Raw genomic sequence first — 17,489 nt, 5'->3', positions numbered from 1 at the left:
AAAAAATGGCAGCTAAATAAAAATGTACGAATAAAATCATTGTATGCATTATTTTTTTCCGAATTATTGTATTGTATTTGATAACAAATATTATTTCTGTTTCTTATTTTATGTTTCTTAATTCTAAATATTGTATGTTAGGTGGTCATTTACAAGTGAGAGTAGTTATTTTTTGTTTTATGTTTGTATGTTTATTTCTTTTGCATCCCTTCCGTTCTGCATAGTTAATATATATTACATTTAATTTAGGTATAAAGGAATATCATTGAATAGTTGAATACGAGTATTATTCGTTTAAAAACTCATATATTTGTTTGGATTATTTCTTGCAGGCAATCCACTCCTGCTCTCTACCCCACCATCATTACACCTGCTCTGCCGTCTCATCCAATATCATCGAATGTAAATCCATTGCTGAACGTGTTTTTCGAGGCGGTCTTGGCATCAAAAATTGATTTGGACTTGGTCCCACAAATACCGAATTTTGACGTGGTCGACTCTGGGCTATGTAACCTGTAATGGAGAATAGGTGAGAGAAAATATTAATTAGATATAATATATTCAAATTAATTAAAAAAAATATTAAGTAAAAAAAAAACATAATTAGATGATAGAGCATCTCTAGCCATTCAGTAGTGTACGTAACCAGAATAGCTGGGTGTGATTTTTTTTCAATACCAATGCATCTAAAGAAAATCTGTCTCAAATAGGTGAATATTTCTAGAATTTGACACCTTAAGTAGACGTTTTTCATATTTAAATTCCAAATTTAATACAATCTATGAAAAATTTCCTCAATCAATTTGAGACATGTTTTTTCTTCGAACTTCTTCCTTTCTTCGCCTACCCATATATTCCCTTCTCCACTTAATGTCTTAAATGTTTAACATGCCACAAAATCATTCTAAGAATATAACATTTCCGCTGGCATTTGCTTTATAGACATCTCGAAACATAATCATAGCAATACCAACAACAGCAAAAACAACCGGAAACATATTTCAATATTTTATAGAAAATAAAAATGTTCAACACACTTTATTTTATATCCTCAACAGTCGTTAAATCAAAGTCTATAAAAAAAACTCTCCCTCTACTTCTTCAACATAAAATAGTCTTTGTTATATTAAGTCAGTTGGATACAAAAGGATACATTGTAAAACTGATTTAAATATGTTGTGTGTAAACATTTCAAAAAACATTCACATGGAGTGTGGCGAGGATATTATCTATTGTCTTAAAAAGAAGATGTGAATAACGAAGAGATAACATTTTGTATCACATCTAATATGCATAAATGTTAAAGTTTATATCAATAAACAGCAGAGAACAAACATCAGTCATTCAGGACGACCATAAGTCCTTCCACACTACTCTACTCCTAGATATGGGCAGTGTGTAAATACCCAATGGGTAAACCCCGTTAAATTGGATAAATTGGGTAAATACCGAATAAATACCAATTTGAGGGTATTTATTTGTATATCTACTATATTGAATTGTAAATAAAACATCTAACATTCTTTTTCCGGTAGCACCCATATGGTACACCCTTTTGGGTATTTGCCCAAATATTGGCTATAAACTTATTAACTTCCAAACCACGTCACGCAGGCTGCAAAATTTTCCATACCAGTTCCTATATCGATGTAAAACAGTCGGAGTTGTCGACAAATATATACCCCCAGCCTATGGTTTGCGGAGGTCTCGGAATTACACACACACATTTTATTATTAGCTTTTGTGAGGGAGGTACCAGAAGGAGTGGACTACAGGGTTGCCCATATTCGACGGACCCATGTTTTTTTTTAAATCAAAGAAAAAAATAAAAATTTGGCGGTTGGCAATGTTAATCATTTAATTTGTTCCAAGTAGATTTGTTTACATCAATTTTTGAATATAATATCTCTCAAATGGCCGCCTCTGGCGTTGATGACGTATTGTGCCCTTTTTGCTGCATTTTCCATCGCCATTTCCATTTGCCAACATTTCGGCCGGAATAGCGGCTATTTCTTCACGAATGTTGTCCTTGAGCTCTTCTACGGTCCTTGGCTTGTTAACGTAAACCTTCGACTTCAAATATCCCCTCAAGAAGAAGTCAGGCGGCGTCAAATCGGGCGAACGCGGTGGCCAGTCCAAATCACCACTTTTCATCACCAGAACCGCCTCATACGCCATCGACGAATAATTGGCATCACAAAATTGGTCATCATGTTGCGATAACGCTCCTGATTGATGGTAACAGCATGGCCATTTTCATTTTGGAAGAAAAACGGCCCAATGGCCGTTTTCGCACTAACGCCGCACCAAACTGTGACTTTTTCGTCATTAACTTCTTGAATCTCCTGAGGATTTTCAGTGGCGTAAAAACGGCAATTTTGCTTATTTACGGTCCCATTGAATGTGAAATGGGCTTCATCGGACATGATAACTTTGTTCCAAAATTGCTCGTCATCTTCGGCCATTTCGATCGACGGGCCCATTCCAATCGACGAGACTTGTCCGCAGGCAACATTCTTTGCGTCAATTGAATTTTGTACGGGGACAAATGCAAATCAATGCGAATAATCCGTTGTAAAGTGGACCGAGCCATGCCCAACTGCTGAGAACGGCGTTATTGGGATGTTCTTGGGGACCTCTCAACACTGACTCGAACGGCAGCGATATTCTCGGCCGATCGCCTTGGTCGACTTTTATATGGCCTCTTTGGATTAGAAAGAGCCTTACCAGTCGAAAATTGTTCGTATAAACGCTTAATGATGTTCTTAGAAGGCACACTTTTCACATTTTTTAATGTTTTAAAAGCACGTTGAGTTTTCACAATTAACTTCTTCTGTTGAATGTAAATTTCAACTATTTCAGAGCGCTCGCGTGGCGTGTATTGGTTCATGGTAAAAATCTGCTTGGACTGACGCTTCAAACGCGGTATGTCATTAAGCGATGTGACATCTCTGTCAAAAGTTATGGCGTTGCCTGATGGGTCCGTCGAATATAGGCAACCCTGTACTTGGTCTGATCTTCGCGTTGGTAAAGATAGGTTGTGGAAGATTTGGTTCAATATTGTATATATTATTTGATAACAGATGTAGGGTGTAAGATGTTGTATTGGCGATTCAATAGATTAAATACCCGCAAATGGGTATTTGCCCACCCTTTGATTATTTAGCTATGCGTAATGAATTTTTTGCTGGTAACTTTAAAATTCCTGATGACAAAGCTATATATCCTTCTTCTAAGTTTTTAGATAACGTCATCAAAGACAAAAAATCGATAATCGGCCTTTCCTACTTTGACCAGATCCTTGCCCAGACCTTATAACAGTTTATCTACGAATACATACTAATTTATTTCGAATAGATCCGAATCACTACAAGCTTGAAACGGATTTTTCAAATAATAATCCCGATTCTTGTACCAGTTTTAAGTATGAAGTTGACCTTATGTGCATACTGTCACATGGAAAATATTGTCTTCATACATAGATAATTAGATCCGGTGCTAGAGCAATAAAACCGTTTATCGTTTCAAATCGAAGAAAATAGAGTAACAAAACCCTCAGAATGCTTAATAAATACTATGTGTAACCCATAATCGGATGGTCCTTTATATGTCCTTGTAAATTAATCCAGTATGTTTTATTCTCTGAGATTACGGAATAAAAATGTTCAAACACTCAGGTGGAAAAGTGAATTTTGTTCTTAGCATGTTTGTGACAGAACATTTGTTCCATAAGCCGAGCATGAAAAATATTTCCAGGCGCGTCGGTCTATGTTCGACAATATTGTCTTCCAGTTGATCTTTTCACCGAATTCACGGCCTATCTGCGTGAACCATCACTTGGCTAGCTTTTTTGTGCTGGGGCATCCTCATTCATTCTCGCAACATGACGTAGACAACGCAGTCGCTGCAGCTCGATATGAGTGAGTGAGTGTGGTTTGGCGATGATGTTATTAGTTTTGTTTGTGGCGGTACCGATGTATATAAAATCGTTCACTACCTCGAAGCTGCCGTTTTCAAGTTCCACAGTTGGTCCGAGTCTAGAGGACGTCTTGCGCGTTGATACCATCAGTTTGGTCTTCTCGTCCCATTTTGGCAATTCATTCAAAGGTGGCTGTTACCACTCGTAAAGTTCGACCCATTATGACGATGTCGTCGGTGTAGGCGAGCAACATATCCTGTTTTGGTACCATTTCTGTTCACATTTGCGTCTCGTATGACCTTTTCTAGCAGGATGTTAAAAAGATCACACGACAAATTGTCACCTTGTCTGAATCCTCGTTCGGTATTAAAGGGCCTGTTAAAGTTGTCATGTTGTTGACATGGCTTTAAACGCTTCTGAACGGATAGGGCTGTCGAATGCGGTTAATAGTCGAACAATAGGTGGAATGTGTCGTGAGTCTTTTCCAGGATTTGGAGCAGAGTGAAAATCTGGTCAATGGTGGATTTGCCAGGTCTGAAGCCGCATTGGTATTGTACAATAATATCATTGGACGAAATTGATCAAAACATGATCAATTGATCAGCAGAAATCCAGGTGACCTTGTGTATATCGAGATGCTTAAATCTGGTGCTGCTAACTACCATGTTTTTGCTGCCGCGAAGTCAATCAACCGCATGCCGTTGTCGGATGTGTATTCCTGTAAGGCAATAATATCGGTTTTGCGCCTGCGCCTGTACTCTACGACGTGCGCACATTCCAAGTGCAGAAAGTGGAAAAATTTTCCGAATGTGGGCAACTAACCCGACGCCTCAACACATTTTTTATAGTTCTTATGGATGAACTCGCGGAACATATCAGCTCACCATTTCAATGGATAATGAAAGCAGCTATCCCAGGTGGCACCGCGGGGAGGTCAGTATCCACAATTGAGATGAAAGAGGGACCAAGATAAGCCTGGGGTTTGCCATGTTAAAGCCAATCAGAGCCATTGTTTGGTATCTATCATACACTGCCAGAATAACGTGTTAATTTTGGAACCAAATGGATTAAAGTTTTTGAGTGAAAGTGCCCGCCATTAGTAAAAACACTTTTTCGAGCAAAACGCGTTTGATAAATCTGCTTCATCTTCAAGATTTGTTAAGATTTTCACTTGAAATTTAAATGAGGCATTCTTGAGAAGTTTTTGAGATCGAGAAGTCTATTGACAGATTGTGTTAGCACCGTTTGCTACGTCTAATATGGTGAAAATGAGTTAACAATCCTTAAAATTCAGACATTTTTGAGGTACTGTTGCATGGTGACCCTAAAAATTTGACCCATATATATTATTTTCAATACCAAATATCCTAGGAGTATCAGCAATTTATGTGCAACATTTCTAAACTTTATCTTATATATTGCGAGCTCTATCGGAATTTCAACAGACAGGATCAAGAATATGCGGATCTTCGGAAAATATTTTAAGGTATTACAAACGAAATGACAGCATTCAGTGATGGCTAACATGAGCACTATTAATCCGATGAAGTAAAAATTTACATTTAGCTGGATAATTTTAATTTTAGCTTAATTTAAAGTAGATATGTAAAATTCGTTGGAAAAAGGCCACAAATCAATTTTGGAGATGTTTTAGGTTCGCCCATACCATAAATATCAAATTTTATCCTGTCATTCATACTTACTATACTTCTAAGATTTTTTTCACAGAAAACGAACTACCTTGAAGTAAAACAAAAGCACTTTAATGTTGAATATTTTGTACAAAAATAAACATAAACATATGTAGGTGTAACCTCCCCTCGAAGTGATGAGTAGGGCATAATCAGTGCCATGAACTTTCAGAGTGCCTCGGTGTCTGTGTGTGTTCTGAAAAAAGTTAAAACAATATAAATTTGTTGAAGCATCTCAACAAGGATACACTTTTAATGCCATGCAATACGGGGTTACGCACATCTACGCCTTGCAGTCAGCCAGTCGTACGGAACACATATAGTTCCGGGATGGTAAACGTTTATTGCGTTGATGTTGTTGGTGTTGTAGTAGAACACACCAAGTGCAAACAGCAATCTCGCACACGACATTCCATTATTATTTTTTTTTTTTTTTGTTGAACACATCCGCCACTGTCTAATGTTAAAAAGTTAACGGAAACGGATGTGGCATAATATGCCATGGCTGTTGGATGTTTTTCCCAACATACACACACGCACGCATACACACACACATACATATACAGCATGTACTATTCATGACCGGCCGACTCACTTTATGTGAAAGCATTCGTAACACTTTTTATTCACACGCTTAGTTAGTTTTGTAGCTGCCACTCTTTCGTTGTGAATATCATAGCATGGCGCTCTCTTCTCATCAAAAGTTTGAGTGCTGCTGCTCTCTGTTAAAATGGCAGTAATTGTTAAAGCAACAACATTATGCTGCCGCTGCTTCTGGATATCGTTGTTGTAGTGTTTTCATTTGTATTTCGACTTGTTCATTTTTTTCGAGTAGCTGAGATTTTCATGATGCCACTAACAAAGATTTTAATGTTAAAAGGAGGAGTATGTAGAGGAAGAGGGGGCTGTGTTTAATCGTTATTGCTACAAATGGAGTTGAGTAGAGGTTTGTCAATCAGGATAACAGTGTTTTTATGGAGTAGTTTTAAAAACGAGAAGGTTGTGTGTTTAGGGTACAAAAATTGTTTTTTTGAAACAGAGCACTATGGCTGAAGTCGCGATTTTAGCTGCATAAAATAGGTCCCGACAAGCTAGCTTCACCAAATGTGGAGTGTTGTAATGTAAAGAAAATGTATGTGAAAAAAATGGGCGGACCACGCCCCCTGCATATTGGGTATTTTAGGGACGTAGGGTTCGTTTTTCAACCGACTTGGCTATAATTTGGTATTTTCCCTACCAAATATTATGAATATTGGGCTAGTTTTTTCGGGTAGCCCCCATATAACGATATAACCCATTATTCGGATTTTTATAAAACGTATCGATCTTTATGTGTAAATTAATTTTTTAATTTATAGTTGAAAAATTTACTTTTTGCCGCAGAAATAGCGATTTCAGTCATATTGCAGTGTAGGAAATCTGCTATGCTTACGATACATCTTCAAGAGTAGAGCAGAGTGCATATCTATATAATATCTCCTATAAGTCTTCAATTTTTAATAATAAGACCATACATACCTTCTATAGAGTTTATTTATATATTAAAGGGCTAATTAGGTCTAAAATATGAATCTTCTGCAGTTCATGTACCTAAAATATATTCTCTATATGTGTATTCTACACAAAAATGCGACTTCAGAAATAATTTGATGTTCAGAAATAATTTGATTAATTATATCTTTAATAATTTAGTGGATTGAAGTCACCACGGATATTTAGGTATTTTGAATGACCATCAATTGTTAATACAATATAAAGGGGGCTAAGCTCATTAATCGCAACCTAAAATATTTCAGTTATTGATCAGCAATCTTCAGAAGACCTGTTGTCTTTAAAGTTCGAGAATCACTCTTGCCGTCACTTGATGCTGACACTATAAATCGGCTATATCTTCAAGAGTTCTTGTGATTTTCACTTGAAATTTTGTAGGGACATTCTAGAATTAGAGTAGATTCCAACTAAATAACATGGCCTAAGAGCTAAAAATCGACCATAAAACTGTTTTAAACCATTTACACAAAGCTAGATTCAAACAGAAGTTCGATGTTTGGATGCCACACCAATTAGCAGAAAAAAAAAATAGGATGGATCGAATTTCCATTTGCGAAGCCTTGGTCAAACGGAATGAGATAGACCAATTTAGTAAATGGATGGTGACTGGAGATGAGAAATTGATCACATACGATAACCCTATACGAAAACGATCGTGTTCAAAGAGCGATGAAGCACCACAATCGGTGGCCAAACCAGGACTAACGGACAGGAAGGTTCTGCTATACATTTGGTGGGACTGGAAGGGAATTATATATTATAAGTTGTTTCCATATGGCCAACTGGACCGTTTGAAGATAGCAATTGACAACAAACGGCCAGAATTAACAACATGAGAGGTGTCGAGTTCCACTAGGACAACTTCGGGAGCTTGGTTGGGAAGTTTTAATGCATCCACCATACAGTCCGGACTTGGCACCAAGCGATTATCATATTTTTCTTAGTAATCATTTTAAATGAGGCTAAGCTTATTTGTTACTTCAGTTATTGATATGTAATGCATATTAAGAGTGCAATAAAAGTAATCGGATTTCTACAGAAAAACTGTCTTCTTTCCTTTAATACAGACCTTACCACGAATTTGTTGGTTTCCTATGCTAGACAGATATTCTGCACGGTTGCACAATTTTGAACCAAATATATTCTTGTTTGCCTAAGCTGCTAACGTTCCTCAGCTGTAATGCGAAGGTTCCAAGAATTCATTTACAGCATCAGCCTCTCAAGTCACAGTCTCTCGATGTAAATCTTTCCTAATATGAAGGACTTTTACCTATGATATGATGTTAGGGAAGTCTATTTGTGAAACATCCGACGATAAGAAAATTAATTTTCCCCTCATTTTAATGATCCACTGGTGTCTGAAGGGCTACGCGCTTGATGTTCGAAAGACGGAGATCTTATAATTATGAGTACCCCTTAATTGCCCTACTTGCGAACGTCCTAATAATCGTACAATCATGCACATGGGTAAAGATTTCTGCGCATAACGCGAAGATGTTAAACGCATCAACCAACACTGGAATATAATCAAATCTTTAGAAAACTCAGTTATAACAAAGACTTGTTTTTAATTTTAAGAGCCCTTTCGTAACTTCAGTTATAATCATACTCGAAAATACTACCTTTAACAAATCAAGCTGTAACTATGGATGGTCGTTAGACTTCTACACAGCCTATATTACTTATACGAAGTCATCTGTCCTGAATTATCTACTATTCTTATGTAGATTAAAGTGTGTTCAGAATTATCTTCATTTCTTCATTATTAGCACTAATTCTTTGATCTGTTAGGATACTGTTGTGCATAAAATTGTCCTTGTCCAAAATAAACTAAGTGTACCAAAGCATTACATTTGGATTGTTCTGGAGTTAATAGTTCAAATGAACTATTCTGGAGTTAAAAGTTCAAATGAACTATTCCTCAAAAGGAACAATCGGTACTAGGTCAGATACCTTCATTCATCTTGTTCCTTTTGATTCAGTCTTTCATTTTCTAGTTCCTCCCACTTCCTTTTAATCCATATAGTTCTAGGAAAGTTGCAATGGATACTTCTTATGCAACCTTGTCACCACGGCAGTGGAAGGTATTGGTAATCATGCACTACTTGTGGATTTTTGCAGGGAACATGATAGTAGCCAACGGAAATGATCATTGAGAACATAGTGGTGTTGTAGACGATACATGGTCGAAGAGCACTGAATATGGATATTTTTCGACAGCTAGGAAGAAAACATTAGTGGTAAGATTTCACAACTGTAAGCAGATGCTAGTATGGATAGACGATAAAGACCATATTCCTTTAGAAGTGCAATCGTCTGGATTCGATCAAAAAAATAATCACGTGGTAGCAAGACTTCTTAAGTGCTGATTCTTTTCATTTGGAGTTGATCAGAAAATGTTAGCGGTAGAATTTGATCGTTCCGCAGCGAACTCGTTCAAAAGAAATATTCTCCACAAGGAACGATTGGTACTAGATCAGGTTCTTTCTTTCATCTAGTTCCGTTTGATCCAGTCGTTTATTATTCCTCTCGTTCGCCTAGTTCCTTTTAGTCGTTCATAGACCGAATTAATGGTTGTGTTTCAATGAATTATTGAACTAAAATGAACTATGGAACTAAATGAAAGAGCTAGTTAATATTGAACCCCTTCAAGCATACCACCTTAAATAGTCGATTGTTTTATTAATTTATTCAATAATCGTGCTTCATCCTAATTAAAATTCAATAGAATTGGGGCATTAACTACTGTTCGTCTGAATACAGTAGCTGATTACAGGTCATAAAATATGACATTATATAATAAACTTGGCTGGAGTTGAGGTATGTGGTTCTGACTCCTTAGCTAAATTACTAGGCCGGAGATTTCTGTTTTCTCATAATCACTGATGTTAATCCATACCACTGTGCCTATTCACATAGAAAAACAAAAACAAATTTTTATTCCATCCAAGTTTATCCATGAAAGACCTCCTACACTTTACTACTCTTTTTGTCCTTTCCGTTCAATGCCATTTCAAATTGAATGGTAAATTAAATTTAATTGTTTTCACGCTTTAACGCTAAAGAAGGTTAGCGATAATATGCTTGTCATGTCATACGAGTAGATTTTTAAAATCCATTTAAAAAAAAGGACGATAAAAAATTCGATGCAGAAAATTCTGATGATAATTAAGATGAGATATAAAATGGATCTGCCATTTGCTAATGACAAACACATATTAATACATAAACAAATACACACGCACACACTCACACATACTCGCATCTGAGCACATTTCCACTCAAAGTTGTTATCAGGAAAATAATTAAACGCTATGGAATCCAAGTGCTAAATGTAATCAAATGACTGTTCATTTTCTTCCAAGCTGATTACTGCTGCTGCTACTGCTGAGATGACTTTGAAGAAAAAAATGAAGAGGAAGAAAACACATATCATTGCCAATCGCCTGGAAAATGGCAATGAATTAAAGTCAATTAATGTTAAGTACAAGTTTATTGCCGTAAGGAGTGAATGTGTGTGAGTGAGTCGGTACTTAGGCTGCCATTAAGTGGCTACGATTGTAAAACGTTTTAATTATCCTCAAAAATAAATCTTAAATGGAGAATATATAATTTTACGAGTGTTCTGCTGCCAGCCCAATATGTTTTCTTTCCCCTCCTTTACATTATGTATTTTTATAGTCTTCTCCAGCTTTGGTTGTCATTAAAAACGAAGCACGAATTTCGTTGTGGAATTGTGGTTAACGGAGAGGTCAGATGTTTTGTCTTACGTCCTACGTCATCGAAGATGAAATGAGGAGAAGTCATGACACTCTTTCTTGTGGCATTATTTAACCTCTGCCTCCACGAAGATTATTCCTCAACGACAGGAAGGAAGCATTCTTGGTAATAATCCCACAATCTGAAGAAGGTGCTAGTCTGCATAGAAGATATATACTAATTTCTTTGCAAACAGAGGAAGATACCCGAAAACCAATACGAGATCGGCTGAAGAATAATAAAAAAGAAGGTGCCGAACTTTTAAAGACCGGTGGTCAGATGCTAATCTAGAGCTTGTACCAACTGAATAGTACAATTTGGCTAGAGGAATGCAAGCCAAATGATTGGAACCTCATCACCCTGTGTCCCATGCACAAAAAAAGAATACAAGACGATATATGCCAACTACAGAGGAATTAGTCTCCTACCCATCGCATATAAAATGTTATCCAGCGTACTATGTGAACGACTGAAGCCAATGGTCAATGCCTAATGACATACCAAAGCGGCTTCAGACCTGGAAAATCCACCATAAATCTGACTTTCATACTGCGCCAGATCCTGGAGAAGACCCACGAAAAACTCATCGACACATACCACCTATTCGTCGACTCAGAGGTGTTTAAAGCCATGTTCGGTATTCCTGAAAAAATAATACGGCTATGATAACTTAACTAGCCTACTCCGATGACATCGACACATCGAATTGAGAAGTAGTCTGCCAAGGTGGGACTTGCAGTAAAAGGCGAGAAGACCAAGGTGATGGTATCAATGTGCAGGAGGTCAACTGTGGAACTTGAATACAACAACTTTGAAGTAGTCATCTACAAACAAAACAAATTACATCAATTTTGAGATACAGACAGGGACAGTGTTGCCCAACAGATGCTAAGTAAGCAATTCAGAAACAAGGTCACCTTTCGCTAGACCAAACTCACAGTATACAAGACGCTGATACTACCCGTGCTCGTGTATAGATCTGAAGCATGGGTACTTGCGCAAGTAGCTGAGTCAGCTTTTGGAAGTGTTTAAGAGAAAGATTCTACTAAAGATCTAATGACCGATCTACGTTAACGGTGGATATCGCCGTCGAATGAACTATGAGTTGTACCATATATTCTCGGATATCGACACAGTCAGGGCTATCGAGCTACTGCTACTAAAGCGAACCAACTCTTGGTTCACGCAGAAGGGGAAGGCCACGAATTCGATGAAAAGATCAAGTGGAAGACAACTTTTCGAAACATGGTATTTCAAATTGGAAAACCTGTGCACAAGGCCGACGCGCCTGGAAATTTTTTAAACTCGGCTTATGAAACAAATGCTCTGTCTAGAGCCAAACATGTGAGTAAGTAAACAGATGTTTACAACCTCCTTCAGATGAAATGCATTCGAAGCCTCCTGACATTCTAAAAAACCAACCTTGGCATCAATACATGAGTATAATACAAGAAATAGCGCCACCCAGAGAAAAATAAATAATCAAGGACCCTAACCACTTCATAAAATACAAATAGGTGCTGTTTCTAGGCTACGATAGGTGGCAGCCTTTTCACATGAAATAAAAACAAGGATTGATAAAACTAACACACTATCTAAAGTAGTATTAAAAATATAATTTTTAGAAATTATTTATAAATTAATTTTATAATTAAAATAATTTAACATTACTTATAGGAAATCACAATCGCAAACGAAAATCAAATACATGCTTGCATTTTTCCACCAAGTCAATTTCTTTAATGCAATTTATTAACCCTTCCTGCAGTGTGTGCTCCATGGAATCAATAACGTCTTAAGTTCTTATATTTCCGCTCATAAACGTAATCTATGTCGCACAATTTCTAAGAATTTAAATTAGAAACATTATAAGCAAAGTATTATGCCTGTCATTGTCGCCGTCATCATCATCGCGTTAGTAATTATAAGGGTTTTGCTTCCTTTCAGCTCCATGCAAGGGATTTATATTTCGCGAAGCTTAACAGCAGCTGTCAGAAATGTTTGTACAACATGCAATAATGCTATAATCATATTTTCAACATTTTGTATTCATTCACCTGGAAGTTTCTTTCTCTTCTGGAGAAGAAAAGGAAGTGTTGTTATGGTCATTAGGAAAAAAATTGCATTACATTTCCGTCCAAGTCATTCACATTTGTAAAATGAATTATAATATCATTTAAGTTTTTAGTGGATCCTAAACATTACTTACAAGAAGTTCTTATAGAGGGCAGCAATCCAGGAATGAGGATAATATGGAGTAGGAATTTTAGAAAAAATATTCTTTAAAAAATCCACGCCTTGTATTGAAGAATATTCTCTAAAAAATCCACGCCATGTATTGGTCCTTGAAAAAATATTCTTTAAAAAATCCACGCCTTGTACTGGTGCTTGAATATTTAAGGTCCTTGAAAAAATATCTAAAAAAATCCACGACTATTCGGGTGACTGTATATGTAAAATTTTTTGCCTAGAGCCCAAAATCTTCATACTACCCCCCAAATTTATCCATAGGAATGTGTGTTGCTCCTTTGGCTACCATCCCAATTACAATACTAAACACAGATTTCCTTCCGGCTAAATGCTAACCCGTAACCCATGATATTTGCACAATGGTCAAAACGGCTCATTGTCATGAAACCGCCATATGCAGCTGATTTGTGGCGCCCAACCATTTGGCCGTTTATGCGCCAGTGTTTACATTTCGAATTAAACGCAAAGATTGCCGCACGAGATTGAATTTGGATTATGAACAATGAAACGACAGACATTTCAAAAACTTACCTTTGGGGTATATCGTTGGATTATTATAAGCGTTAAATTGACATGGCATATTTTTTACATTATTCACAAAACCCATTGACATGCGAGAAACCGATGTGCGCTAGAAGAGAGGAAGAAAGGCAATGGAATTAAAAAAATACAACAACAGGTTAAATCATTTTAATTTGCCAATTAAAATTTTTAAATAAATATTTTCTTTTTCAAAACTGACCTGATGTGGTGCTATTGAGTCAATATCCGATAATGGACAGGAAGCTCGATGTTGTTGTTGAAATTTCGGTTGATAAGGTTCCAACATTCGTATTTTACCCCAACGATTAAAGAATAGAACAATGGCACCGACCCATAGCATCAGCACCAAGCCAACAATGAGCACTTCTTCGGTTCGTACTATGATTTTGGGTCCTGTAAAATGAAGAAGAAAAAACAAAACAATAAATTGGGTAAATATTTATCTACAAATAAATATCAATCATTTTTCTGTTCTGTCCTGTCGGTGTATAATTTTTAAAGAACATATTTATTCAAAGGATTTAGGAAAAAAAATAAGTCAGTCAATCCATCAAAATAGAAAAAATAGATCTGACGCATAGCGCCGCATCAAACAAATAGCCGCAACACTCAAATCAAACAAAACGAGTATGAAAATGCGTTGCGCTGTGGTTTTGTTGATGTAGGATTGGATTTATCGCTATTCCACAAAGGAATTGACTTTTAAAGTTCCTTTTCCATTCAGGCACACACAGAGAAAAATAGAGAGGCCCAAGGACGTGTGTTTGGTATCATTTGAGGATTTTGTTTGTTTGATGTTGGTTTGCCAATAACGGAATTTCTATTAGGCTTAAAAACTAACAAAAGGATAATACGTAATTTTTTACACACATGAGGCGTGTATTTTTTAAATAGAATTTTTCAAGGATTTTCAGGCCTACAGGCGTGGATTTTTTTAAATAGAATTTTTCAAGGATTTCGTAGATTTTTTTCAAGGATTTCTAGACCTCCAGGCGTGGATTTTTAAATAGAATTTTTCAAAGGACCAACACAACTCCAGGCGTGGATTTTTTAAATAGAATTTTTCAAATGACCAACACAGATCCAGGCGTGGATTTTTTAAATAAAATTTTTTCAAAGGACTATCAGTGCCCTAAGCGTGGATTTTTTAAATAAAATTTTTTCAAAGGACTATCAGTGCCCTAAGCGTGGATTTTTGAAATAAAATTTTTCAAAGGACTATCAGTGCCCTAAGCGCGGATTTTTGAAGTAAATAAAAAAAAAAAATCAAAGGACTGTCAGTGCCCTAAGCGTGGATTTTTAAAATAATTTTTTTCAAAGGACTATCAGTGCCCTAAGCGTGGATTTTTGAAATAATTTTTTTCAAAGGACTATCAGTGCCCTAAGCGTGGATTTTTGAAATAAAATTTTTCAAAGGACTATCAGTGCCCTAAGCGTGGATTTTTGAAATAAAATTTTTCAAAGGACTATCAGTGCCCTAAGCGTGGATTTTTGAAATAAAAATTTCACCATTTCTTTATCACACAAGAAAAAGTAAATATCCCCATTTGTGTAATTTTTCACTCCTTAAAATTGGCGCCTTATTTTGTTGGGTATGAAATCCACTGATTGCCACCATATCACACGTTATTTAAAATAAACAAATTCTTATCTTTTGTTGAAAGTAAACATACACACAGTCGCGTCTGCTGTTCATTGTTTGCTCGGCATTTAATCATACAGCTGGGGATCCCAGTTTTTCCTGTTTTGCCTCTCCTTTCAATTTCATCGTGAAGATGTAATGAAATGCGTTCGTTCATGGGGATCATAATGTAGTTAAAATGTTCAAAATTCAACCCATATTACAAATTGAATCCATCACAGCTTTAAAGGAACCGTTGGTAAGGAAAGCAAATACATCCGTTTCCGCTGTTAAGCCCGTGGAGCAGTGTCGTATGACATCATAAAAAAGGCCAACACAATATTTTTATATCCTAAAAGATTTCATGTGGCAGTCCTTTGGAAATGTTATAAAAAACCACTCCTCATTTAACATCTTTATTAGAAATCTTCGCTAAGAAAGCTGTGATAGTCCTTTAAAAATATTTAAAAAATCCAAGCTAAGAACTGTGATAGTCATTCAAAAAATCCACGCTTATGGTACTGATAGTCCTTTGAAAATTTCTATTTAAAATTCCATGCTTAGTGTACTGATTGTCCTTTAAAAAATTGTATTTAAAAATCCACGCTTAGGGTACTTATTGTCCTTCTATTTAAAAATCCAGGCTATGGGTACTGATTGTCCTTTGAAAATTTCAATTTAAAAATTCCCAGCCTAGAGCTATGTTTGTCCTTTGAAAATTTCTATTTAAAAATCCACGCCTAGAGCTGTGTTGGTCCTTTGAAAATGCCTATTTTAAAAATTCCCAGCCTAGAGCTGTGTTGGTCCTTTGAAAATGCCTATTTAAAAAATCCACACCCAGAACTGTGTTGGTCCTATGCAAAATTTCTATTTAAAAAACCACGCCTAGAGCTTTGTTGGTCCTATGCAAAATTTCTATTTAAAAAAACACGCTTAGAGCCCCGATAGTTTCAGAAAAAAATATCCTTTTTAAATCTTCTATTATACTTCAGAAACGCCTACTCCACTGCCTGGAAGGTAGCAAGGAAAGACTAACGAAATGGCATTTTCAGTTGACAAAATACTGGGGGTCTCCTCTTTTGTGTGTTGGGGAAAAAGCCTTGATGCGGTTGTTGATAGCTTCACCGCTCACATTGATGATGAGGATGATTTTTGCCAAAATTAAAATGTGAACTCTCCCTCTCACACACACACCCACACACTTTACATATGTGGTTGTCGGGGCCATTGTATGGAATAAAATTAAAATTTATCCAAACAGAAGTGAACGAATGAATAAAAGGACTATGGAAACGAGGGGTCAGGGAGGTGCTGCTGTCACACAAATTGAATTGTCCGCAGAGAAGAGGCTCAGGTTTGATATATGGGTTCACATTAGGCCTCATGTTCCCTTATACCATTTTTTTTTTTGTTATACGATGTATTTGAAATGTTAAAGCACAATACTTTGTCAAAGTAAATACAACTTTTTGAGGGGGACAATTAATTTTAGGTGAAGTTGGTGAAAAAGTTTATATTTGAAATTAATTTTAATTTTTGTTATTAGAAAAAAAATTGCAAAATATTTTTTTAATAAAGTGATTTTGTCAGCTTACCTTGTGTCATCATATTTGTGGCATTCACTGTCTCTGTACTGACAATATCTTCTCGACTGTTCAAATAGTCTGTGTCGATGGGTGAGGCAGATGCAGTCTCTTCGATTTCCACTATGAAATTTGTACCTTTCCAACCAGAGCCCCATTCTGGAAATAAAAAAAGAAAACATTTAAATTTAAATGCCATTTAACTTTTTATAAATTTCAAAATTTACCTTCTGACACTCCTGGCGTTGAATCTACACCGGCTAATATTTTCTCCAGTTTGAAAACTGTAATGAAAAGGGAAAAAAAAACAGAATTTGAATAAGTGACTTAAAGGTGTGATAGGCTCGATTGAAAAAAAAACACTTGGAAAGTTGGATTTAAAAAATCTATTTAAAAAAAATTCACGCCTAGGGATGTGATAGTCCTTTAAAAAAAAATCTATTAAAAAGAAATCCACGCCTAGGGATGTGATAGTCCTTTGAAAAAATTCTATTTAAAAAAATCCACGCCTAGGGATGTGATAGTCCTTTGAAAAAATGTTATTTAAAAAATCCACGCTTAGGGTACTGATT

At 36.2% G+C, this 17,489-nt stretch overlaps 1 protein-coding gene across 1 annotated transcript; it reads right to left on the bottom strand.

Annotated features, from left to right (window-relative positions):
- Positions 1–364: 364 nt before the first annotated feature.
- Positions 365–17,200, bottom strand: LOC133328103 (uncharacterized). Its single transcript, XM_061536652.1, has 5 exons — positions 17,145–17,200; positions 16,930–17,076; positions 13,913–14,106; positions 13,702–13,801; positions 365–513 (listed from the first exon to the last, which is right to left on the bottom strand). The coding sequence occupies exons 2-5, from the start codon at positions 16,940–16,942 to the stop codon at positions 365–367; spliced, it is 456 nt and encodes a 151-aa protein (XP_061392636.1). The 5' UTR covers positions 16,943–17,076; positions 17,145–17,200.
- Positions 17,201–17,489: the final 289 nt, after the last annotated feature.

The sequence above is a fragment of the Musca vetustissima genome, unplaced genomic scaffold (assembly GCF_032173495.1).
Source record: "Musca vetustissima isolate MV318-11 ecotype Yass unplaced genomic scaffold, APGP_CSIRO_Mvet_v1 utg11253, whole genome shotgun sequence".
Taxonomy (NCBI): Eukaryota; Metazoa; Arthropoda; class Insecta; order Diptera; family Muscidae; genus Musca; species Musca vetustissima.
This window is presented reverse-complemented; position numbering and strand designations above follow the sequence as displayed.

Coding starts and splice junctions, on each gene's coding strand:
- LOC133328103 (XM_061536652.1), bottom strand. Junction 13,802..13,912: donor ACTCAATAGCACCACATCAG/GTCAGTTTTGAA, acceptor CCTCTCTTCTAG/CGCACATCGGTTTCTCGCAT. Junction 514..13,701: donor TCCAACGATATACCCCAAAG/GTAAGTTTTTGA, acceptor TCTCCATTACAG/GTTACATAGCCCAGAGTCGA.